Here is a 14,134-nt window from a genome sequence, read left to right on the forward strand (position 1 = left end):
TCATAATTATATGCCACATCAACATTATGAGAACCTATAACATTCAAATATATGGCACTTGAAATATAATACACTATACTTAATTTATTAAATCAAAATTAACAAAATTAAAAATACTTAAGTTAAAATCAATAATCAAAATGGAAAATGAAATTACAAAAGAAAAAAAACCAAGCCCTTATAGGCGACGGTATACTTTCCTCTCTGCCATTACATTTTGAGCTGTGTTGGTGCCATTGCAAAGGAGAGGAATGGACCTCTCTAAGCCCTTACAATACTCAGGAGCTTCATCGTCATTCTCGTTGCCTTCCTTTCATTGTCGCCCTTTTCGTTGAACAAATATGTTATCAATGCTTTGAACTTGGTAACTCTTCTGTCTCGTCGCCCCCGCAAGCCTCTCTGTCATGCTCCTCTCTCGCCGCCGTCCAAGACTCTCTTTCATGCTGCTCTCTCGTCGCCGCCCAAGACTCTCCTATGCTCATGTCTCACTCCAGTCACACAACTCTAACCATTTGGGTTATGGGTCAATGTTGTCTCTGTTAGGATTTATTATTTAGATTTCTTTTGTTTCGATTATTTATCATTTCGATTTTCAACTCAGTAAAGTTTTTCTTTTTCTGTTTTAATTGGAACTATTATTTTCAAGTTGGGGATTTTATTTGGATTTAGGATGTTTGGATTGTGAGAAAATGAAAGAAAAAGTATGTGGTTTAAATTTAATTTTTAGTATTTTTAATTTTATTATTTCATTTTAATTAATTTAGTGTAGTGTATTTGCTTTTAGTTTCAATGAGTGTTAGATGTCTTAATACTATCGGTCCTATTATGTTGACATGGCATGTGATAATGATATTATAATTGTTTTTTCAAAAAATGGCCAGTTGGACTGCCACATAATTTTTTTATTAAGTTTTTAGCCCATGAATAATAGAAAAGAGTACTGACTGTGTAATTAAAATTTAAAGAATTTTGTGATACAAACTTAAATTTACAGATTTTAATGATACTAGGCTTAAACTTGAAGGACCGTCTGTGCAACTTTCATAATTCTCTAAGATTTCATACATCCTTAATTGATTCTCATCAAGAATTTTATTTGTTATTTTTTGTTAGTTTTATATTTGTATTGTATTTTTATGTTTGTCTCTTATAAAATCTTTGAAAATAGAGATAAAATTGAATTTTAAATGCTAAAGATTGAAATCATTATGCTTGTAATATCTAATTAAATTTTAAATATTAAATTATCAAAAATTATTCTACTTATTATAATTTTTACTATATTTTTATATTAATAATTCTTCTTAGATATTACTTTACTTTGACAACTAAATTTCTTTTTTATACAAAAAACCTCTTTGTAATCATTAAATATTAAAAATGATAATACAAAAGAAATTGAATCAATTTTTCAAATAATTTTAAATAATATGCAATTTTTTCATTTGAATGCAAGCCTAATAAAATAGTAACTAATTTTGTAAAATTACCAGAATAAAAAAGATTGTATAAAGAATAAATGCAATTTTCCTTTTATCACATTTGTAAGCAGTTACAAACACCAGAATGGTAACAGGAATAACAATGTGCAGCAAAACAATGAAAGCATCATCACATTCTGTGTGTTGGTTGTGGGGCTGGAAGGCTATACAATGATTTCAGTTGCCTGCTTATCAGCTTGCTATTATTAAGAGCAAGTTGAAGCTGCAAATCATCAGACCACCATTGTTCTAACCCATGAGCTTCCATAAACTTCTGCTTTCCCTTGGACATCACAAACAGCTTTGCTGCAACTTGTCCACCATTTGTATCACCCCTATTCTCCTTATCATCACCATTTTTATCTTGAGCTCCTCCATCAGGATCAGTGTAGTAGCAACATATATAATCACTATTATTCACATATAGATGAGGTACCCATTTTTTTAACCCTACTGAAGTTTTTTCCCTGAAGTTAGGTACCCAATTCCTCAATCCTACAATAGAAGTCTTGTCCTCAGCATCATTTGTAGCCTGAGATTCACTATTTGAAGGAAGCATTGATTTAAGTTTCTTCCAAGCAATTCCAGCTTTTTCCCCTATATTCCTTAAGCTCATAGCTATAGAAATCGAAGGAGGATTGAATAAATGGGCTTCCGCATATACCCCTTCTTTAGCTAATGTTTTTCCAACTTGTAAAGCAAAGCCAGCACCCAAGGAATGGCCAGCAATGCATACGTTGCTGCTTCCATAGCTTTCAGCAACCAGTTTTAAAGCGTCTAGTGCTACTTTGAATCTAACAGAACCCTTCAAGCTTTCCCAAGCCAGAAAGCGGAGGTCATCCTCAATATCCCTACGCATCGTTGGGCCTTTGAGTAGTGTTCCTCGGAGTGCTAAAACGGCCTTAGGCGCTCCACTAGGTCTAATGAGTATCATATCAGCAAATGCTGCAGTTCTATCCCATTCTAATACTGCGCCAAATATCGATCCATCTCTTTCGTCAACTAATGTTTGTGTCAGTTTGTACTTGAAGCGCGTCCACCACTTTGGAGCAAGGGCATTCTCTTCTGTTCTATGCTCTTGTCTGTCAAGCTCGAGCAAGTATACTGCTTGAATGAAGCAGGCAATTACTGTTCTCTTATAGTTCTCATCCTTCCTGCATAATTGAACAATATATGCGCTAAGGGGTTCTGGACCAAACATCACATTTTGCAACATATTATGCATATAAAAAAATTTTACAGAATCCTCTTAGTGGCAAATACCAATTTTTGCTTTCCAACACAGTTTAAGTTTAAAGAAGTGAAATAACATCAATCGAGAAGAATATACGAATGTGAACAAACTTGGAATATGAATTGTAATTCAGTCATCTCAATGAACAAATTCCAACCATTATCCTCTAAATCTTCCACTTACAACAAGAACCGTGATGGGTACTATTCATGAATTTAAAAACAGGTTTTATTTTTTAACATCAGTCTTCTACCTACAACAAGAACAATGATGGGTACTTATTCATGAATTTAAAAACAGGTTTTATTTTTTCACATCAGAAATTTAAACAAATCACTATGGAAAAATGTAAACAAACTGTAGCTAAGTTTTCCGCTTAAAGAATCAATATGAAATTGTCAAATGACTCCCAGACCTATAAAATCCTTAAATTCTTCCTAATAATAATAACAACAGTAGTAATAGCAGTAGGAGTAGTAATAATCTATTAAAAGAAAGATTCTTGAGGCAGATTCAATCATCAATTCCAAGATACAAGCACGGGGAAATCATGTTACTTCAAATATTTGGCATGAGCAAATTGAGGATGACTATCGGGTTCAATCCACAAAAGAAAAACTTAGAAATAAAGGATTCGGGTCAATACATTGAATCCAACATGCCAATTTCCTTAGCTAGACAGCAACTTATCTTTTATAGCAATCTAACATTCAAATCTCAGAAACCCACATACTAAATGTAGACAAATCCTCTGTTTTCATACAATAAATATTAAGATTCCTGATATAATAGGAAAAAAAATCACTAGTCTTTCCAACTCAAAACTTCAATTAATACTGTTGTTAGTAGCAAAATGGGTGAATGAATAAGTGATGAATTAGACTCAAAAGCACAAAAGAAGAGGAAAAGAAAAGGCATATAATATAAGCTAACCAACTGGAATTGATGAGGTCTCTCCAATTAGGAGAAGCAACATTTCGAGGCCCAGAAACATGAAATGCATATGGATGTGCTTCCTCTTCTGCCTCTGTAACCTGGATATCCATGTCGCTGCTGCCCTCTTCTCTGCCTCTCTTCATCAATACAGAGAACAATAAGAAGAAAGAAATGAAAGAGAAAGAGTGGGTGTATTCTGTCTTGTTGACAAAGAGAATGGTTTCATATTCTTTGGCTTCTCTTTTAAAAGTTTTCTTTTTCTTTTTCTTTTTTCTTCTTTATCTTCCAACGGTCATATTATTTCCATGTTGTCAAGTTGTCGGTTTCTTTTTCTTTCGTTAAATGAAACTGTGGCACTTAAGCAATTGGATCTGTACGTGCTTCTCACGCGGATCCATTTTCAACTAATAATATTACAAAATTACTTTATAGTCACTTCAAAATCCTCACTTATCTCATAACCTATATCCATATATCTATATCTATAATCTATATATATCTTTTCTCGAAGAAAATTTATATGTATATATTAAATTTTAAAATATGAAAGCTTTTTAATATGTATAACTATTTTTAATATATAAAATTATTACATTGATATATGTACTAAATTTTGACACATAAAATTTAAAATTATATGAGATTTTTTAACTTTCTATTAATTTATTAATTAATAGATTATATATTATATTATATTAAATAATAATTTTAATTTTAAAGAATAATATTTTAATTATTTTTTTATATTGTATTAATTAAAAATTTTATCTTCTAATTTGACAATAATTTCAATTCTAAAAAATTATATTTTAATATTTTAATTTAACTAATAAGTCATGTTTCTAATTATACAATATCTAGTCCTAAAAATAATAATAATAAATATATTTAATATTTACTTATATAATAATAAAAATTAATTAATAAATATTTTTAAAATAATTTTTAAATTATTATACTAATATATTTTTCAGATTTAATAATATTTTAAAATATTAGAAAATATTTAAAAAATAATTAAAATATTTAATTAATTATTAATTTTAAAATATTATTTTAAATTCTATCTTATAAACTCAATTTTTACTATTATTTCTAATTATATAATATCTAATCTTAAAAAGTGACAATATTAAATATGTTTAGTATTTACTTATATAACAGTAAATATCAATTAATAAATATTTTTAAAATAATTTTTATATTATTACACTAATAGAACTTTTTAAATCTAATTAAATTTTAAGATACTAAAAACATTTAAAAGAATATTAAAAAATACTTAAGTAATTATTAATTTTTAAAATATTATAAATAATTATAAAATATTAAAAAATTTATTAAGTTTTATTTATAAACTCAATTATTATTATTATTTATAATCAAAATAATTATAATAATTATGCAATGCGTAGATAAACGACTAGTATATATATTAAATTCGATAAATAAAACTTTTTTTACAAGTATGATTATATTTTGATACATAGAATTTGATACATGAGATTCAATATATAATCTTATTATTTTTTTATTTCTAATTAAATAATGACTCTAATCTAAAAATAATAATATTTTAGTTAAATTTTTAATATTATATTAACTAATAAATTATTTTTTAATTAAAAAATGATTGTAATTCTAAGAAATTAATATTTTTAATAATATTTTAAATATTTTTATTAACTAATAAATTAATTTCTAATATTAGAAAAATAATCTTAAATATATTTATAGTATTAATTTATATAATATAAAAATTAATTAATGAATATTATTAAAATATATTTTATAAATTATTACACTAATAAAAAAAACTTGAAACTAATAAAACTTAAACTATTAAAAACATTTTAAAAAGATATTTAAAAATATTTAATTTATTGTTACTTTCTATAATATTATAAATAAATATAAAATATCAAAATTATATTAATATTTATCTATAAACTCAATTTATATTATTATTAATAATTAAAATAATTATAGTAACTGTGCAACACGCGGTTAAACGACTAGTATATTAAAATCTAAGACATAAATGTTTCTTGTCATACATTACTATATTTTGGCACATAGAGTTTTTGTTTAACTTTTGTACTTAGTTTTTACACATGGGATTCAAGCTTATATATAATCTTATTATTATTCTATTAATAATAAATTATATTTTTGATCAAACAATAAATTAATTCTAGAATATTTTAATAATATTTTTAATATTATATTAACTAAAAAATTAGTTTTCTAATAAAACAATGTTTCTAATTCAAAAAAATAATATTTTAGATTATATTTCAAAAATTTTATTAACTAATAAATTAGTTTTCTAATTATGCAACTTCTAGTCTTAAGAAATAGTAATCTTAATTATATTTATAGTATTAATTTATATAATAACAAAAACAATAAATGAATATTTTAAACTAATTTTTATATTATTACATTAATTAAAAAATTCTGAAATCAATAAAATTTTAAAATATTAAAAATATTTTAAGAAATATTTTTAAAATATTTTATTTATAAATAATTATAAAAGATTAAAAATTCTATTAAGTTTTATTTATAAACTCATTTACATTATTATTTATAATTAAAATAATTATAGTGACTATGCAGCACACAATTAAACGACTAGTATATATTAAACTTTGAGATGGTCTTCATACTCCTTTCAGTTTTCATTGCTTACTATTTTCATTCTAATATTTTGGAGTTTGATGCCAATTGAATAGTTTGACCTTTGGTTATTACCAATTTGTTCACTTTCTCCGAGTCTTCTTCTTTTTTATCTTGCATCTAATAAGAAGAAAATAGTTTTTTAGGTACTCATCTTTCTTTGAGTCTTTGATTATTAAACTTAGCAGTTAAACCATCTTGGTTTTGGAGTGTTTCCTCTTGAAATCATAATCATAAGCAAAATGCCTATTTCTATTACAACAAGAGCAATATATAATAAATGGTCTACTAGTTTTACAATTGGTTTTAAGTCCATATGTATTATAAGAGAAATAATATCCATAAAATTTGTATACAATATCATGCTTACTACTCACAAAAGATTTATATTTATCCGCATAATTATGAGTATGTCTAGAATGATCAAGTTTAACATGAGATACTTTAGCAACATTCACTTTTGTGCTAGTTGATGCATGATCATTTGAGGAATAAGATGCTTTCACAAAGTTGGTCTTCTAGACTTTATTCTTCCATGTGGTGGGAGGACAATTATTTCTTTCACTTCTATTGGTAATGTCCCATATTGTTTGATTGTCTATTGGATACTCTATTGCTTCATATATTTTTAATAACATCTCTATTATGAAGTATTATGAGTAGAAAGTATATGGTTCTTGATGCATTTCCTTGAGTAATATTATAGCATGTTGGTATGGTATTTGGTCAATTTGAAAATTGTTGCATGTACATGTTTTTGCTCTTAGGTCTACTATATATGTCTTCTCATACTCATAGACTGTGTACAATTCATCTATTGATTTTGACACCTATAATCATAGTGCAGGTTTATGTTAAATTTCTATTTATTTTTCAGTTAATTATATGAAACAAAAAAATTTATGTAAAATATACATGAAATATATTAAACACATAGTATATGTAATCTAAATGTATGATTAATGTGCTTCTATACGAGTCATTTGGCCAATTGCCCGTATAATTCACATGTTCACAGTTATAAGAATAAAGAGTAAAATCACTACACAATGGACAATCATTACTCAAATGTAAACCACAACAAAATTCACAAAAAACTTGAGATGAAAGGATAGGAGTGGAGAGTTGATCGGTAGCCCTGCAAAACGATTCCACTCGAGCTTCTAAAGATGCACGAGTATCCCAATTTTTAGCACTCTCTTGGTTCCTATTCCCATTTTCCAATGCGTCATACAAAGAGTTTGAGTTTAGCATTGAACCTCCTTATCGTTCACTATCTGAATCATAAACTTAAACTAAATAAATATGTACAAATAAAATAAAATAAATAAATAAAAAAATCATAAAATAATAAGAAAGAAAAAAAAAGGCTAAATTAACAAATAGCAAATTTCACTCTAGTTTTCAAACAGTTCCCCGGCAACGGCGCCAAAAACTTGATATGTGCTAAGTCAAGTAAGACTATGACCTAAGGCAGTGTACCTATCAGTGGAGTATAGCTAACGACCGTGTTAACCTTCTGCATGGGCATACTTAGCTCATTTCGGTAGCTTTGACGTCCAATTATGCTCCAATTCTTTCCTTTATCATCCTTTGACTCCTTTTGGACCTAATGCACACAAACAGACGCATAAGGTGAGTGTTGGTACCAATTCATATCCAAATATCCATAAAATCGATCTTAAAAACCCCATTTAGATGTGTGTATTTTACGCACATCAACGATCAGGGCAGTCCCCTAGATTTTTTTTTTATTTTTGCATTTATTTACTTTTTTTCTTATATACATGTCATGCATTTGGATTGCGTTGCCTTTGTTTCTCTTAGATGAGCATTACCATGCGGGGTATCCATAACATGTTACACTGGGGATAGTGTGTCCTTAAAGTGTGGGGTGGGTGATATTTATATACACTTGTTTTCTTGTATTTTGTTTATCTTTTAGCTTTATTTATCTTGTGTGTTTTTTATTTTATTTTTATTGTTCTTGTATATAAAATATGGATCCTTTTCTAGTGTATATATCGCATTTCATTTATCCCATCTCAGTTATTTTTTTATTCTTTGTGCAATTTTTTGTAAAATTTTGAAATTTTTTTTACTTTGTTTCAATGCTCTTACTGTTGACTTGCTTTTGAAATCCTGTTTATGTCCATGTGATCGGGTAAAACCGATAGTGTTGAGTCTTGCGAAAGAATGTAAGTTAATTAGTTTGAGTTTTGCACTAAGTTGGTTTGGTTTATTTAATTCTGTTTTGATAATTTTTGTTTGGAACCTACTCAAAAAGCACACTTGTGAGAAATTGAGCCTTAATTGTAAGCACACACTTTATATGCTTTTATTTATTTCTTATTGGGAGTGCCAATTACTGTCTTTACTTTTAGAACTTGCTCGATAATGCTTATGAGGGTGATGTGCATAGTTTTACACATATTTGCTTGCATATTATTGCGTATGTTCTTAGCAATTATTGTGCTTTTATTCCCAGATCACCCGTGTTTTGTCTTCTTTTGCATTTCAAGAGCATTTATAGGACTGTCATCGGTGTTTAAGCAATTATAGATTAATACGTGTGGAAATGGATGAGAATTCATCAAGATCGGACAAGAGCTCGCATTGCACACATTGAGCGCGGCTTGAGTCAAGGTCGTGCTGAGCATCACGGCCTGGACTTTGGCCGTGACCAACCATCGAAACTTGGTCTTCAAAATAATGGTTTGGGCACAGTTTTCGAGGCCATCACGGGCCGTGGTGGCCAGCACCGGCTGGGGCACGGCCATAGTGAAAACCTACTTGGTGAGATCCACAGTTTCAGCACGGCCTAGACTCCGGCCGTGCTAACCAGCACGGCCTTGACCACGGTCGTGTGAAAAAAATATATAAGGAAAATGGATTTTTTAGGGTTAGAAAGAGAGGGGGAAGGAATGACATAGAGCCCTAGCGACTGGTTTGGTTTCTGCACAGTATTGAGTGCGAGAGAGAGTTGTAGGGAGGAAGAATCCCGGAATCGCAAGGTTCCGAGTGTAAAACAATAGTGGAGCAATTCAAGAGGCAATATGGGAGATTAATCAAAGTGTAGATCCAGATTTGGAGTTGTTCATCCAGTTCGAGAGAAAAGGGTGTACATGTTTTATTTTCATTATTCTTTCATTGTAATTGATTTCGTAGATTGTTTTAAACATGAACATGTTTAGCTAGACTGATTAAATCCATTGGGATTTCTTTACTATGTTGGCTTAATATTATATTGTTGGATTGTTTGAGTTAGTTTTGTATTCTTCTTGCTTTCAGTATTAATAAGATAGCATTATTCATGAGACGTTGTGAATTGTGGTGTTTAGATTACTTTGTGTGATTGAGAAGTCTATTTGGCAATTAGAGTTTTGAATAGCAAGAACTGGTTAATAATCACTTAGAGATAAGGATAATTAACTAGCCGGATTAAGAATTAACAAAGCTTAATAGAGGCGGATTAAAACTTAATGCTAATTTAAGAATCAATTGTTAGGAAGAGATTCCAACTTTAGGTATTAGGTTTAGGAATTCAGTTATCTCGAGAGAGAAATCGAATTCAGTTAAGAATTCGTCCATGGGTAGCATAATTGGATTCATCAATCCTTTATCTTTTGTTTGATCACCAACTAGTTTAGGTTCTCTTTGGGTTTGCTTTCTTGTCTTGGTTATTTCATTTATCCATTCATTCCTGCATCTCCCTTAGAACTTAGCTTGTAGCTATTAGTTAGTTTAGAAATTATTCATCATTCATCTTAGGTTAATATAACAAAGAACAAAGAAGTAACTCTGGGCTTTCACTTTCCCAAGGAATACGACCTTGATACTCGCCATTAGTGCTAGACTACATCGATAGGTACACTGTCTTAGATTGTAGCTAACACAAATAGCACACATCAGAGGGCCACAAGGAGAGTTTAACACTTTGGTATGATATAGGCACTTAGATTTTTCATTCTAGCCAAATAGCCTTCATTCGTTTATTGATTCAGTAGATAACCCCTTCATTCATCATTTCTATCATATTTCATTACCACTTAGTTTTATTCTGCTTTAGGTTATGATTTTGCATATGAGTTATTTTTATTGGGAATTCTTGTCTTGGGAATAGCGTTGGAAACTTGTAGTAGCTTCCTTTAATCCATAAGAAATTCGCTATATTATGTGAATATTTCTTCCCTTATATATATAAAAAAAAGAAAAGAAAAGAAAATAATAAGAAGAATAAGAGGGAAGGGTGATGAAAAGAAAGAAAGTAAGTGAGCTAATTACTTAATTGCTTTTGGGAGTTTAAATTTTGACTTGATTCCTATATCCCACTTTGGACTACTGTTCATTGTTTATCCCTTGTGATTATTGTGGCTTGTGTGCAGGTCATTTATCTCATTGTAGAACACCATAGGTTCAACTCTTACCAAATTTACCTACCCCTACCTAATCCCCATTACAACCCTTATAAAGACCTCTTGACATGGTTGTTGACTCTCCATAAGTGGTAGGAGTAGGATTTAAGAGCAAGCATATAGTAAGTAAGGCAGTATTTGATGCATTGAGCGATTAAACACTACCCTTTAAACACTTTGAGTGATTTAGAGTGAATCTTGTGAGGAGTTGGTTGATGTAGATGATTCTATGCATGTTTATTGACTGTTTACCAGTCGTTTATTCGTGTATTTGAGTCATATTTATTTCTGTTTGATCGTACTGTGGTATGTTTATGAAATTTTTAGGTTTTCGGACTCCTCGATAGAGATTGATTGATTTACGGGTAGAAACCAAGCTATTTGGATGATTTACGCGTATTAGATGCTTATTGGAGTCGATTCCTTGTTGGCGCGCAGTTTTGAGGCTTTTGCACGATCTCCTCTGGACAATTTCGAAAATTTTGCATTTCATGGAGGTTGGTGCCCGTTGCAGGGGCCGTGCATATTTGCACGGGTCGTGCATATATGCACGGACCATTGTACGGCCTATGGCACGGGCCATGGCAGCCTGCCTATAAATAGCGCATGCAAAATGAGACAGGTTCACGATTTGGATTTCTCTACGCGTGCGACCCCTCACTTCTGCACCTCTGTTCTTGACATTTTGGGAGACCAACGTCAGTTCAAAGGATTGATTTGGAGGATTCAAGCAAAGATTGAAGTTTCTAGACGATTGACCGAGACATCCGAGATCCATACTTGAAATTTGGTTTCGAATTGGCACTTCATGACATTCCCACTTCGATTCGATAGAAGAGCGGTTATATGTTTCATTTTCTTTTCCTGTTATTTATTTCCTTTTGTATTTATTTCTTTCATTATGAGTAGCTAGAACCCATTGGGGTTTATCTTTGTTGATGGTTTGTGTTTAAATATTAGATTTTTATCTGCCATTTTTGTAATCTTCTTACTGTTTAGTAATAAAATTTGATTCAATTAATTTGAGACATTAAATTAATTGTCTTTTGGGTTGTTTCTTGACATTGAGAAATGCTTTTTACAACTAGAAATTAAATAGTAAGAACTGGTAGTTAACATTTAGAGATAAGGTTAATTCACTCGCCGGATTAAGAATTAACAACTCTTAATAGTTCTAAATCACGCTTAATGCTAATTTGTAATAATCTGATAGGAAGAAATTCCATTAGGTTAGTGTAGATTTAGGTATAAAATCAACCTTAGAATTCCATCACTTAGGTCCCCTTTGGGTTTGCTTCTTTGTTACGATTGTCTTTCGATTGTCAGTTGCGATTGTTCCTTTATTTGCATTCATAAGCATTAGTTAATTAATTTAGACTTCTCACACCTTATTTCAGATTAAATAACATAACAAACAGTAGTAACTTTAGGTTTACCCGATCTCCAGGGATACGACCTTGATACTCACTAGTGCTAGAACACATCGATAGGTTCACTGCCTTAAGTGTAGGTTGCATAAGTGCACATATCAAGTTTTTGGCGCCGTTGCCGGGGAACAGTAACGGTAAACTAGAGCGAATTGTTTCTGTGTTAATTTAGTCATTCTTTGTTTATTCATTTATTCTTTTTTTTTTGTTTCTTTTATTTATTTTATTATTTTTGATTGATTGGTGGTTGTTTGGTTGTCGGTTTCAGGTAGTATATGACCCAGAGCTCTAACCCTGATCCCATAGCATCCTTATCTGACCCGGAGCTCTCTCTCAGATTATTGAGACGACGTTTGCAGGCAGTTGAGGAGCAGGATGGAGTTACAGTTCAGGTTCAAGGAACTGACGCGATGGAGAACCTCAACCCCCAGGCCGATGAGGATCAGAGAACGATGTACGAGTTTGCTCGACCATCTTTGGATGGGACGAAAACTAGTATAGTCAGACCTACTGTAGCGGCCAACAATTTTAAAATAAAAGCCAACGTGATCCAGATGATCCAGCAGAGCGTGCAGTTTGGAGGATTGCCCAGCGAGGATCCCAATGCACTTATCTCTAATTTTTTGGAGATTTGTGACACATTCAAAATAAACGGAACAACCGATGATGCCATTCGACTGAGATTGTTTCCATTTTTCTTAAGGGACAGAGCTAAGAGATGGTTGCAATCCCTTCCACAGCAAACGATTACTACCTGGAGGGCATTGGCTGAAAAATTTTTATATAAGTATTTTCCTCCCACTAAAACTGCTAAACTTAGAAATGACATATCTTCTTTTGTGTAGTTTGATGATGAAAGCATGTACGATGCATGGGAAAGGTTTAAAGATCTTTTGAGATGCTGCCCACATCATGGATTGCCAGTGTGGATGCAGGTTCAGACCTTCTACAGTGGGTTGAACCTTGCAACGAGGCAAATGGTGGATGCCGCAGTGGGGCGCTAAACAAGAAGAGCCCGGCGGGCTCAAAACTTGATAGAGGAAATGGCCATGAACAACTATCGTTGGCAATCCTCTAGGAGTCGACCAAGAAGACAGGGAGTGGTCAACCAAGTGGACTCTACGAAGCCTTGGTAGCTCGGTGGAGCTTCTAGCCAAGAAGATTGACCAACTCCGGGATGTCGGTTCATGCAGCAAACGCTGGTCGCGAGTTTTGTGGTGGCCTGCATTACAAATTGTACTGCCGGGAGGTATGTTTGCTTCATCCTCTACTACTTTTCCATCTAATTCGCTATGTCTTCCGATGTTGAGTAGGTTGACTATATGGGGAATGCCCCAAGGGCGATCCTTACAAAGAATACATACAACCCTAGGTGGCGCAATCATCCCAACTTCATTTGGAGGAATAATAACGCTCAAGGTCCACTGGTTTTCAGAGACTTCATCAATAAACGGTGGCTTGCACAAGCTCCTCCTCTACCGGAAAAGAAGTCAAATTTAGAGGAGCTTATGATGAAGTTTGTGACGTCTCAGAGATGAGGTTCCAAAGTGATAGTGCACTTAGGAACCGAGGCCTCGATTCGAACTTAGAGACCAGTTGGCCAAATCTCTAAGATGTTGTCCGAGAGGAAGGAGCGCCTCGAGCACCAGAGTCTAACCCGAAGGAGCACGTGAACGCCATCACTTTGCGTTCGTGTTAGTTCTCCTTCTAAGCCTGTTTTTATGACGCCCACTATTGATGTGCAGTTGAGGCGGCGGTAAGGATAGGGAACCTGAGGGACAAAGGTGAAATCAATTCCGGTCAGGGAATATCAACCTAAGATTCCTTATCCTGCTAGAGCTAAACAAGCGGAGAAGCGAAAGAGCGATTCGGTAAGTTCTTAGATATTTTTAGACAACTGCATATTAACTTGCCTTTTATTGATGCATTGGAGCAGATGTCAAGTATGCTAAGTTCTTA

At 31.8% G+C, this 14,134-nt stretch overlaps 1 protein-coding gene and 1 non-coding gene across 2 annotated transcripts; both read right to left on the reverse strand.

Annotated features, from left to right (window-relative positions):
- Positions 1-1,486: 1,486 nt before the first annotated feature.
- On the reverse strand, positions 1,487-4,051 carry LOC8263088 (GDSL esterase/lipase At4g10955). The gene is made up of 2 exons (XM_002526603.3): positions 3,649-4,051; positions 1,487-2,635 (listed from the first exon to the last, which is right to left on the reverse strand). The coding sequence occupies exons 1-2, from the start codon at positions 3,792-3,794 to the stop codon at positions 1,612-1,614; spliced, it is 1,170 nt and encodes a 389-aa protein (XP_002526649.1). The 5' UTR covers positions 3,795-4,051; the 3' UTR covers positions 1,487-1,611.
- An 8,936-nt stretch (positions 4,052-12,987) lies between these two features.
- LOC112536097 lies at positions 12,988-13,094 on the reverse strand. Its single transcript, XR_003080163.1, has one exon. It is a non-coding gene; the product is annotated as a small nucleolar RNA R71 (small nucleolar RNA).
- Positions 13,095-14,134: the final 1,040 nt, after the last annotated feature.

Source organism: Ricinus communis, chromosome 5 (genome assembly GCF_019578655.1).
Source record: "Ricinus communis isolate WT05 ecotype wild-type chromosome 5, ASM1957865v1, whole genome shotgun sequence".
Lineage (NCBI taxonomy): Eukaryota > Viridiplantae > Streptophyta > Magnoliopsida > Malpighiales > Euphorbiaceae > Ricinus > Ricinus communis.

Bases quoted from the DNA above. Each gene is read 5' to 3' on its own strand.
- LOC8263088 (XM_002526603.3), bottom strand. From the start codon at position 3,794: ATGAAGAGAGGCAGAGAAGAGGGCAGCAGCGACATGGATATCCAGGTT. The intron at 2,636-3,648 runs GTTAGCTTATAT...TCAATTATGCAG, and splicing joins GACCTCATCAATTCCAGTTG to GAAGGATGAGAACTATAAGA.